Here is a 12,467-nt window from a genome sequence, read left to right on the forward strand (position 1 = left end):
TCTCCTCTCTTCATGTTCTGAAAGCCCGACAGCCCCAGGGCTATGTGTCCTGTGACCGCCACCTTCAAATCGCCAAAGGGATTTAGATGCCCAGTTTCCCACTAGTTCTCATGGCCTCCAAATTCTTTACGTGCCTAAGAAAATCTCAGCCCTCTGGGCATTTAGGTGCAGACCTCTGCCTCCTGCTCTCTTTCCGCTGTGCTTTCGGAGACATGAGGGCCTGCTAATCAGATGAGAAGAAGCCATTTTTATAGTTCCTCATTAAGGTCCAGAGCTACCTGCAGAGGGGAGGGTGGTTGGGCTGCTGGTCAGAATTGAAGGGCACCAGCATGAATGAATCCATGGGGAGCCAAGGGCAGAGAGACAGTAGGGGACTGCAAGTTGAGATTAAGGGGTATTAGCAGAGCTCTGTGTGGGTAGATGGGAAGAGGCCAGAGTTGGGAGAGCAGAGGCTGCAGGCCAGGAGTGAGGGGAACCGGCAGAGCTATGAGTTTCTAGGCTAGGGCTGGATTCGGAAGGTGCCAGTGGGTCAGGACTCAGGCTCTGTCTGCAGCAAATGAAGAGTATTTGTAGCACACGTCAGCATTCCTAGACTAGCTTTAATCTAGCTAATACAGGTTAAAAGGGAAGTGGAGACATCGTGACCTGGACTTCAGCATGGGTTCCAACCAGAGTTGGTACCCAAAGTCCTGGCAGTCTGGCACTCGCTAGATTAAAGCTGGCACAGCTTTGGCCACCCACGCTACAATCACACCTTCGCTTGCTGGGAAGACACACCCTGAGATGTTTCTGTGGAGCACAGGTGTCTAGCAGGACATGTGCTATTTATTCCCCAGCCATGCTCTTCCTGCCATGTCACTCATTTTAATTGCCAGGTATCAGGAAGTCCTGCTGACACAATTGTTTACTGGATTTGCCCTCCCCCTCGATGCCCAGCTGAGTGCTATATAACCTGCACCAAGAAGAGCAGGAGGATCAGGGTGAGGTTCAGCTCAGCAGAGGCTGGGATCCATCACTTTGATGACAGCGAAGGAACAAGGACTTGGGTAAGTTGCAGGGGAATCCATCAGCCTGGAGAGAGCAGAGAACAGTGTCACATGGGGCTGCAACTGCAGGGCTTGTTTCTGGGATGCAGCATGATCTAGTAGTTAAAGCAGGTGGACTGGGACTCAGGACTCCTGGGTTCTCGCTCCATCTCTGGGAAGGGAGTGGGGAATAATGGGTTAGAGGGAGAAGGCCCTGATTTCAGCTGGAGCCTGTGCAGCACATGGCATGATCAGGGGCCAGGTCTTTGGCAGGGTATGTAGGTGCCATGTGATAAAAATAATAACTCTCCTATATTTGAGGAAGAGCGGGGTGGGAAATAAGGGGATAGAGTGGGATGGGATCATGAGTTGTGGTGGTTTCTGGGTGGCAGAGTGGGGTGTGAGGGTATAATGGCAGGTTTGGGGTTCAGGTCCTGGAGCTTCCATGGAGGAGGCAGATTCCCAGCCAGCGCTGTCTTCATCCGTCTCCTTCCCCATCTCCACTGCAGGTCAAACTAGTGAGAGAGATGGCCATGGCCCCAAGGGGAGCCTGCCTCATGCTCCTGCTGCCCCTCATCCTGCTGGCTGCCACCTTGGCCCAGCTCAGCGAAGGTGCAAGCTACCAGCAGTTTGTGAGACAACACGTTGAGTACCCCAAGACCGGAGCTCCCAATGACAGGATCTACTGCAACCTCCTGATGCAGCGACGGGGCCTGACCCGCCCCCGATGCAAACCCACCAACACCTTCATCCACGCCCCCACCGGCCAGCTCCGAAACATCTGTGGCAGGGAAGGGAGACCCGTTAGAGGCAACCTTCGCGACAGCAACAGATCATTCAGAGTCACCACGTGCCGGGTGCTGCCTGGTTCCCAGCCAGGGCGTTGTAGATACAGAGCTGCAACTAGAGTCACTAGAGTCCGCGTGGCCTGTGTCCGGCGGCTGCCTGTGCACTTGGAGCCAACATATCTGCCATGAGCAGGGAGCAGGGGATTCCCCTGCTGTCTCCCACCCCTCTTTCACTCATAAGCAGCCTTCTTTTGTGGGGGGCTTTCCTGCCCTGTCCCCACGCCCCTTTGGCAGTGCCTGCCCTGAGTCTCCACTGGGACATTCAGCCTCTCCCCCCTATTCCATGGGTCAGCAGCTTGGGGCCTGCAGGGGGATTTCCAATTCCCATCCACACAAGTGAAAATCTGGTTGCCCAGCCCCCCCGGCTGGCACTGAGACCCTCAGCCTCAGCCCAGCGCCTGCCCCATTGGGCAAGATCCAAACACAACTGGTCTGGACTGGGGCGGGGCTGCCCGAGCCACCAGGAGTGGAAGATGCCAAGCAGCTCTGAAGCCCAGACTGATTTGGTTTGGGTGCCCTATTTTAGTCTCCCAAGATAGATCAAAATTCCCATAAACCTCTTGATGGCCGCCCCTTTGCCATCTCCCACTCCCTGCTGCCGCTAGTGCTCATTATATAGTATAGCCACCCCTTCCCAAACCCACCCTCTGCTGTCCCTAGTGCCCATTATACTGTACAGCTGCCACTTTGCCATCCCGCCTCTGCTGCCCTTATTGCCTGTTATACTGTACAGCTCTTCCCCATCCCTGATCCACTGGATGCTGTGTGGATGTTGTCTCAGGCTGAGCCCTGGGGAAGGTGTCACTGAGTTCAATTTTCTCCCTGCTTCTTGCAATAAAATACTTTCCTGCAAACGCAGAATGAGGAGAGTGTTTGTGGAGGCTGGGTGCAGAGTCACTGGTTATCCAGCCTTATTTAACCCTAGCAGCATGTCAGAAATCCAGCTAGATTGCTCAGAGGGATCAGGGAACGGGATAAGGTGCAGCAGCTCCGATCCAGCCCTAGGTTTGAGGGACCAGCTGGCTGAGAGGTCTGGGGAGTGCAATCCTTTTCCTCTTTAGGGGGCACTGACTGTGATCTGGTCCCAGAACTGGCTGGCTCAAGGGGTGGGGATTGGATATGAGGCCTTTCCCTTCCAGAGGCCCTGCCCTGTGGCCACATGCTGGGCGGGTCGGTGGCAGTCGGGGCATGGGGTACAGGACCTCTTTTTTTGCAGGGTGCCAGCTGCAATGTTGACCCAGCTCAGCAGGGTCTGACTGGCTCTGGGTGCTTATCTGGGAGGGGAATCCAGGAACAAATATGTTTCCTCTGAGGTTTGCCAGTGAATGGCTCAGCTGCTTGCAGCCAAAGTCTCCGTGGGGCTGGAAGAGTCCCCGGACCGCACAGCCACTTATGGGGCTCTGTCCCAGACAGGTTTGCAATACGGAGGTAGAGTTGGACTCTCCTGCCTCTGCCCCTACTCTGCAGCTCCTAAGAACAGTAGGGCATGTAGAGCAGCCATCACCACTGCAGTGCCCCTTTGCCATGATACAGCACTCGGCCCCCAAGCCCTTTACAAAGGCTGGGCCAGAATCTTCCCCTGCATCCCACAGGTGTGGAAAACCAAGGCAGAGATGGGGACGTGGCTCAGTCTTGCTCACATAGAAGTCAGTGACAGTGCATGGAGATGGGAATATTCATAGGGGGAAGCGCTTGGGTCCTGGAGGATCCCCAGCTCAGCAATCCGTGCTGCGATCATGTCAGCCAAGCGCTGTTAGTGTGTATCTCCCTGGGGCAGCCTAGTCCCCTGCTGTCGTGCACGACCCTGTCTTAAACTGAGGCTGGTTTGTGAAGGCCCTATGCTCCCCTCAATGGCATCGCGTGTGTGATGGCTCCTGGAGATCAGTCCCACCCACTCAGGGAATGTTCCGGGGAGGGAAAAAAATCAGAAAACTGAAGGGGAGACAGGGAGGATATGGCCGCACTGCCTTGTCACCCTGGGCTGGGGGACTTGCCTTGTCAGAGCCCCCACTGCATTGTAAACCTGGCCTTACCCTTGGCAGCATGGTGACAGGTATAAGAGGCCAGGAGAGGCTAAAACTTCACAAACAGCCTGCCGCTACTGGGGTGTGGGGGCTATGGGGCTCCAGGCACTAACCCCGCCTCAAACACCAGTTCTGCACTCCCATTGGATGTAAACCACGCCTATGGGAGCTGGAGGGGGGCAATGCCTGCACATGAAAGCAATGCACAGAGCCTCCTGACCCCTTCCCCGCCTAGGAGCCAGACCTGCTGGCCATTTCTGGGGCGCAGCATGGAGGCAGGGAGCATACCTTAGTCCTGCTATGCTGCTGACTGGGAGCCACCCGATGTAAGCCAACCCCGAGCCGCAAGCCCCTGCCTCAGCCCTGAGCCCCCACCAAACCCAGAGCCCCCTCCTGCACCCCAAACCCCTCATTCTTGGGACCACCCCAGAGCCTGCACATCCTGCTGGAGCCCTCACACTCCCCTGCAGCCCAACCTCCTGCCCCAGCCCAGAGCTCATCCCACACCCTAAGCCACTTATACCCAGTCCCACCCCAGAACCCAAAGCCCCAGCCCAGAGCCCATACCTCCTCCTTCACCCCAACCCCCTGCCTCAAAGCACAGTCCCCTCCCGCACTTTGAATACCTTGTGTGACAGGTTGTATCACAGAAACCCCCTAGGGCTGCCACCTGATGTGCCAAAACTACTTCTGCTCCTGGTTTCCTGCCCTAGTGACTTAGGACATCAGTGCCCGGCCTGGTTTGAGACAGACCCATTAGCCTGCTGCAAACCCAGACCCAGGTCTGAACCACATGCCCCCAAGCTGAAGACTTAACTGAAAGGAACTCACAGAAGTGTTCTGGTCTTTAACACTCAGATGTCCAACTCCCAGTGGGGTTCAAACCCCAAATAAATCCACTCATACATTGTTCGCCCTCTATAACACTGATAGAAAGATATGCACAGCTGTTCCCTCCCCCCAAGCATTAATACATACTCTGGGTTAATTAATAAGTAAAAGTGATTTTATTAAATACAGAAAGTAGGATTTAAGTGGTTCCAAGAGGTAACAGGCAGAACAAAGTGAATTACCAAGCAAAATAAAATAAAACATGAAAGTCTAAGTCAAGTACAGTAATAAAAATTGAATACAGATAAAATCTTCACCCATTAAGTTTCCTTTTACAGACTAGTCTCCTTCTAGTCTGGGTCCAGCAATCACTCACACCCCTCACAGTCACTGTCCTTTGTTCCAGTTTCTTTCAGGTATCCTTGGGGTAGAGAGGCTCTCTCTTTAGACAGCTGAAGACAAATTGGAGGAGTCTCCCAGGGGTTTAAATAGACTTTCTCTTGTGGGTGGAGTCCCCCTCCTCTCTCCTATGCAAAGTCCAGCTCCAAGATGGAGTTTTGAAGTCACATGGGCAAGTCACATGTCCATGAATGACTGAGTTTCTTACCAGCCAAGCCACATTCCTGGGAAAACTCCAATGTGGATTGTCAACTTTGAATTCATTGTTGGCTTAAGTGGTTCTTGACTGGGCATTTAATTCGCACATTCCTTTCTCAATAGAAATTAAGCAACTATATAGCTAATATTCCTAACTTCAAGTACAAAAATGATACATGCATACAAATAGGAGGAATGTAGATCATGACTCATAGACTCATAGACTCTAGGACTGGAAGGGACCTCGAGAGGTCATCGAGTCCAGTTTCCTGCCCGCATGGCAGGACCAAATACTGTCTAGACAATCCCTAATAGACATTTATCTAACCTACTCTTAAATATCTCCAGAGATGGAGATTCCACAACTTCCCTAGGCAATCTATTCCAGTGTTTAACTACTCTGACAGTTAGGAACTTTTTCCTAATGTCCAATCTAAATCTCCCTTGCTGCAGTTTAAGCCCATTGCTTCTTATTCTATCATTGGAGGCTAAGGTGAACAAGTTTTCTCCCTCCACCTGATGACACCCTTTTAGATACCTGAAAACTGCTATCATGTCCCCTCTCAGTCTTCTCTTTTCCAAACTAAACAAACCCAATTCCTTCAGCCTTCCTTCATAGGTCATGTTCTCAAGACCTTTAATCATTCTTGTTGCTCTTCTCTGGACCCTCTCCAATTTCTCCACATCTTTCTTGAAATGCGGTGCCCAGAACTGGACACAATACTCCAGTTGAGGCCTAACCAGCGCAGAGTAAAGCGGAAGAATAACTTCTCGTGTCTTGTTTACAACACACCTGTTAATGCATCCCAGAATCACATTTGCTTTTTTTGCAACAGTATCACACTGTTGACTCATATTAAGCTTGTGGTCCACTATGACCCCTAGATCTCTTTCTGCCATACTCCTTCCTAGACAGTCTCTTCCCATTCTGTATGTGTGAAACTGATTGTTCCTTCCTAAGTGGAGCACTTTGCATTTATCTTTATTGAACTTCATCCTGTTTACCTCAGACCATTTCTCCAATTTGTCCAGATCATTTTGAATTTTGACACTATCCTCCAAAGCAGTTGCAATCCCTCCCAGTTTGGTATTGTCCGCAAACTTAATAAGCGTACTTTCTATGGCAACATCTAAATCGTTGATGAAGATATTGAACAGAGCCGGTCCAAAAACAGACCCCTGCGGAACCCCACTTGTTATACCTTTCCAGCAGGATTGGGAGCCATTAATAACTACTTTCTGAGTACGGTTATCCAGCCAGTTATGCACCCACCTTATAGTAGCTCCATCTAAATTGTACTTTCCTAGTTTATCTATAAGAATATCATGCGAGACCGTATCAAATGCCTTACTAAATTCTAGGTATATCACATCCACCGCTTCTCCCTTATCCACAAGGCTCGTTATCCTATCAAAGAATGTTATCAGATTAGTTTGACACGATTTGTTCTTTACATATCCATGCTGGATATTCCCTATCACCTTATCACCTTCCAAGTGTTTGCAGATGATTTCTTTAATTACCTGCTCCATTATCTGCCCTGGCACAGAAGTTAAACTAACTGGTCTGTAGTTTCCTGGGTTATTTTTATTTCCCTTTTTATAGATGGGCACTATATTTGCCCCCTTCCAGTCTTCTGGAATCTCCCCCGTCTCCCATGATTTCCCAAAGATAATAGCTAGAGGCTCAGATACCTCCTCTATTTACTCCTTGAGTATTCTAGGATGCATTTCATCAGGCCCTGGTGACTTGCAGGCATCTAACTTGTCTAATTGATTTTTTACTTGCTCTTTTTTTATTTTATCTTCTAAACCTACCCTCTTCCCGTAAGCATTCACTATACTAGACATTCCTTCAGACTTCTCAGTGAAGACTGAAACAAAGAAGTCATTAAGCATCTCTGCCATTTCCAAATCTCCTGTTACTGTTTTCCCCTCCTCACTGAGCAGTGGGCTTACCCTGTCCTTGGTCTTCCTCTTGCTTCTAATGTATTGATAAAAAGTCTTCTTGTTTCCCTTTATTCCCATAGCTAGTTTGAGCTCATTTTGTGCCTTTGCCTTTCTAATCTTGCCTCTGCATTCCTGTGTTATTTGCCTATATTCATCCTTTGTTATCTGACCTAGTTTCCATTTTTTATATGACGCCTTTTTATTTTGTAGGTCATGCAAGATCTCGTGGTTAAGCCAAGGTGGTCTTTTGCCACATTTTCTATCTTTCCTAACCATCGGAATAGCTTGCTTTTGGGCCCTTAATAGCGTTCCTTTGAAAAACTGCCAACTCTCCTCAGTTGTTTTTCCCCTCAGTCTTGATTCCCATGGGACCTTACCTATCAGCTCTCTGAGCTTACCAAAATCCACCTTCCTGAAATCCATTGTCTCTATTTTGCTGTACTCCCTTCTACCCTTCCTTAGAATTGCAAACTCTATGATTTCATGATCACTTTCACCCAAGCTTCCTTCTACTTTCAAATTCTCAACGAGTTCCTCCCTATTGGTTAAAATCAAGTCTAGAACAGCTTCCCCCCAGTAGCTTTTTCAACTTTCTGAAATAAAAAGTTGTCTGCAATGCAGTTCAGGAACTTATTGGATAGTCTGTGCCCCGCAGTGTTATTTTCCCAACATATATCTGGATAGTTGAAGTCCCCCATCACCACCAAATCTTGGGCTTTGGATGATTTTGTTAGTTGTTTGAAAAAAGCCTCATCCACCTCTTCCACCTGATTAGGTAGCCTGTAGTAGACTCCCAGCACGACATCATCCATGTTTTTTACCCCTTTTAGCCTAACCCAGAGACTCTCAACACTTCCATCTCCTATGTCCATCTCCACCTCAGTCCAAGTGTGTACATTTTTAATATATAAGGCAACACCTCCTCCCTTTTTCCCCTGTCTATCTTTCCTGAGCAAATTATACCCATCCACACCAACATTCCAGTCGTGTGTATTAACCCACCAAGTTTCAGTAATGCCAACAATGTCATAGTTGTATTTATTTATTAGCACTTCCAGTTCTTCCTGCTTATTACCCATACTTCTTGCATTTGTATATAGGCATCTAAGATACTGGTTTGATCTTGCCTCCCAGCTTTGCCCTGACCCTCCTTTCTCTCTGCCATTATAGCCCGTGCTCTCTCTTGTTTCCAACCGATCTCCCAGGTCTTGTTCCCCACTTACCTGTGGGTTTTGCTCACCTGTCCCCGTCGAACCTAGTTTAAAGCCCTCCTTACTAGGTTAGCCAGTCTGTGCTCAAATAAGGCCTTTCCCCTCCTGAAAGGTGAATGCCATCTGTGCCTAGCAGTCCTTCTTTGAATAGCATCCCGTGGTCGAGGAAGCCAAAGCCCTCCTGGCGACACAATCTTCACAGCCAGGCATTCACCTCCACGATGCATCTGTCTCTGCCCGGGATCCTACCTTCGACAGGAAGAATGACCTTCACAGAGATATGTTTTATGGCATATGTAGCTGTCATAAACAGATAGAGGGGTTAATAGAACAGAAGTACTTCATATCTCTTTTGCCTGTAAAGGGTTAACAAGTTCAGTGAGCCTGGCTGTCACCTGACCAGAGGACCAATCAGGGGACAGGATACTTTCAAATCTTGAGGGAGGGAAGTTTTTGTGTGTGCTGTTAGAGTTTGGTTGTTGTTCTCTCTGGGTTCTGAGAGTGACCAGACGTGCAACCAGGTTTCTCTCCAATCTCCCTGATACATGTTCTTATAGATTCAAAATAGTAAGTAATAGGTGATAAGGTGAGTTAGGCTTATGTTTGTTTTCTTTATTTGCAAATGTGTATTTGGCTGGAAGGAGTTCAAATTTGTATTTTGCTGAAAGGATTTTAATTTGTACTTGTATACTTAGTCTGGGATGGTATTCCCAGTGTCTATAGCTGAAAGACCTGTAACATATTCCATCTTAAATTTACAAAGATAATTTTTACTGTTTTTCTTTCTTTAATTAAAAGCTTTTCTTGTTTAAGAACCTGATTGTTTTTTATTCTGGTGTGAGACCCCAGGGGACGGGGTCTGGATTTACCAGGGAATTGGCAGGGAGAAAGGAGGAAAGGGGGAGAGAAAGGTTAATTTCTCTCTGTGTTAGGATTACTGTCTCTCTTAGGGAGAGTCTGGGAGGGGGAGAGAGAAGGAGGGGGGAAGGTGGATTTTCCTCTCTGTTTAAGATTCAAGGAGTTTGAATCACAGTGATCTTCCAGGGTAACCCAGGGAGGGGAAGCCTGGGAGAGGCAACGGTGGGGGAAAGGGTTTACTTTCCTTGTGTTAAGATCCAGAGTATCTGGGTCTTGAGGTTCCCCGGGCAAGGTCTTGGGGGGACCAGAGTGTACCAGGCACTGGAATTCCTGGTTGGTGGCAGCGCTACAGGTTCTAAGCTGGTAATTAAGCTTAGAGGAATTCATGCTGGTACCCCATCTTTTGGATGCTAAGGTTCAGAGTGGGGGTTTATGCCATGACAGTAGCATAAAACATATTCCAGTTATATCATATATATATTCATAAGCATACTCCCATGAAGACTTATGGAGTACACCGTCACACCCCCCAGCTGCACCCCAAATCCTTCATCCCCCACCCACCCCAGAGCCCGCACTCCCAGCTGGAGCCCTCACCCCCTCTCACAACCCAACTCTGTGCCCCAGCCCAGTGAAAGTGAGTGAGGGTAGGGGAGTGCGAGCCACTGGAAATACAGTGAGTGGGGGTGGGCCTCAGGGAAGGGGTGGGGCAGGGGGTGGGGCCTAAGGGAAGGGGTAGGACTAGAATGTTCAGTTTTGTGGGATTAGAAAGTTGGCAACTCTATCCACCAGTGGGTCTGGGCAGCATGGGACAGGGCCTCGGGCCTCACTCCCTGCCCAGGATTGGCTTGGGCTGGTCCAGGCTGATGGGGCTGGGGGCATTCCCGTTAGGGCCAGTTCTGGGTTTGCCCCAGGACTGTGGGAGTGTCAAAGCCCCGAGTTTGTGAGCACTGGGGGCACTGCAGGGTGAATGGGACAGGAGCTGGTGCAGAGGGGGCCGGCAAGGCCCCATAGCCAATACCAGTGGGCACTGGAGCCAAACCCTTCTCAGTCATTATCTACAGGGTCCGGACTGGTCAGGGGGAAAGACAGAGAAGAAAAAGAGCATCGGACTTGACATTGTATCCAACTGGTGCAGCATGTCCCGGATCTCCCTGGGCCCTGCCAGCACGGTCTGCCCTGGATCACCTGGATGCAACCAGCCAGGCCTGCCCTGGGTCCCCCTGAGTCCAGCCAAGCTGGCCTGCCCTGAATCCCCCTGGGCCCATCCAGCCTGGCCTGCCCAGTATCCTTCTCTCCGACCAGTCATCCCAGCCTGCCATGGATCCCCCTGGGACTGGCCAGCCCTGGATCCCCATGGGCCCGGCCAGCCTGGCCAGCCCTGGATCCGCTTCAGCCCGGCCAGCCTGGCCTGTCCTGGATCCCCCTGGGCCCATCCAGCCTGGCCTGCCCTGGATCCCCCTCTCAGACCAGCCAGTCCAGCCTGACATGGATCCCGCTGGGACTGGCCGGCCCTGGATCCCCATGGGCTCAGCCAGCCTGGCCGGCCCCGGATCCCCCTGGGCCCAGCCAGCCCAGGCTGTCCCAGATCCCACTCGAACAGAATAACTCTAAGGATCAGATGGCAACAAGGTGAGCTGGAGAGAAAGCCCCAGATCAGGCAGACACAGGGACAAATGCACCCCAGGCCCAGAATGACACAAACACAAGCAGTTTGACAAAGCATCCCCCTCCCCAGAGCGCAGTACACACACATGCATACACTCACAAACACACAGGCACACTCTTACACACACATTCACTGACACATCCATCCATACATATCCAGAGTCACCCTGAGCGCGCACACACACTCTCCCAGTCATGTACTCTATACACACATGCAAACACTCCCCCCCGAATATATATGTCCCTACACACAGATGCAAATACACGACGATCACCCCCTCCCCATACATATACATGCATTCAGTCTAGTCACGCAGGGTAGTTGACACTAGAAGAGCTGGGCCAGCAGAGCCCCCGAGTGGAGTGACCTAAGGAGCTTTTGCTGGCAGTTAACCGACCTCCACGAATGAGCTAGGCCAGGGTCTCAAACTCAAATCACCACGAGGGTCACATGAGAACTAGTATGTTGGTCCAAGGGCCACATCACTGACACCTCCCCCCACCGCCCTCAACCCCGCCCCCACTCCACCCCTTCCATGAGGCCCTGCCCTGCCTTACCTCTTCCCACCCCTTCCCTGTCCCCATTCCAACCCCTTCCCCGAAATCCCCACCCCAACTCCACACCCTCCCTGCCCCCAGGGGGTGCAGGAGGAGTATGGCTGGGGCTCAGGGCAGGGAGTTGGGGTGTGGGCTGCAGGAAGGAGGAGGGGTGCAGCAGGGGGTCAGGGTGCAGCAGGAGTGCGGGGTGCAGCAGGGGGTTCAGAGCAGGGGGTTGGGGTGCAGAGGGGTATGGCAGGGGCTCAGGGCAGGGAGTTGAGGTGTAGGGTGCAGGAAGGATAAGAGGTGCAGCAGGGGGTCAGGGTGCAGGAGGGGTGCGGGGTGCAGCAGGGGGTTCAGGGCAGGTGGTCCGGTGCAGGGTGCAGCAGCGGCTCAGGGAAGGAGGTTGTGGTGCAGGAGGGGTGAGGCGTGAAGCAGGGGGCTCAGGGCGGGGGATCAGAGTGCAGGGTACGGCAGGGGGTCGGGTGCAGCATGGGGCTCAGGGCAGTGGGTTGGGGTGCAGGAGGGGTGTGGCAGGGAGTCGGGGTGCAGGGTGCACCAAGGGGCTCAGGGCAAGGGGTTCGACTGCAGGAGGGGTTCAGGGGAGTGGGCTCTGGCCCGGCGCACACCGGGGGCAGGGCAGGCTCCCTGCCAGCCCGCTCTGCCCCTGCGCCTCTCCAGGAAGCGGCTGGAAGGTGGGGGAGCAGGGTCACAAGTGTGTGTGTGTTGCTGTTGCTTCTGGCACTGCCCCCAGCAGCTCCTATTGGCCGGGAACAGGGAACTGCGGCCAATGGGACCTGCTGGGGGCGGTGCCTGAAGCAACATCAAGACACACCCCTGCGCCTCTCCTCTCCCAGGTTCTGTCCGCTTCCTGGAGCAGTGTGGTGGCAGGGGAGCCGGGCAGGCTGGGAGTGTGGC

The 12,467-nt window shown here is 51.7% G+C and overlaps 1 protein-coding gene across 1 annotated transcript; it reads left to right on the forward strand.

Annotated features, from left to right (window-relative positions):
* The first annotated feature begins 1,552 nt into the window (after positions 1-1,552).
* Positions 1,553-2,002, forward strand: LOC115638297 (ribonuclease-like). Its single transcript, XM_030539890.1, has one exon. The coding sequence runs from the start codon at positions 1,553-1,555 to the stop codon at positions 2,000-2,002; it is 450 nt and encodes a 149-aa protein (XP_030395750.1).
* Positions 2,003-12,467: the final 10,465 nt, after the last annotated feature.

This window comes from Gopherus evgoodei, chromosome 21, assembly GCF_007399415.2.
Source record: "Gopherus evgoodei ecotype Sinaloan lineage chromosome 21, rGopEvg1_v1.p, whole genome shotgun sequence".
Classification (NCBI taxonomy): domain Eukaryota; kingdom Metazoa; phylum Chordata; order Testudines; family Testudinidae; genus Gopherus; species Gopherus evgoodei.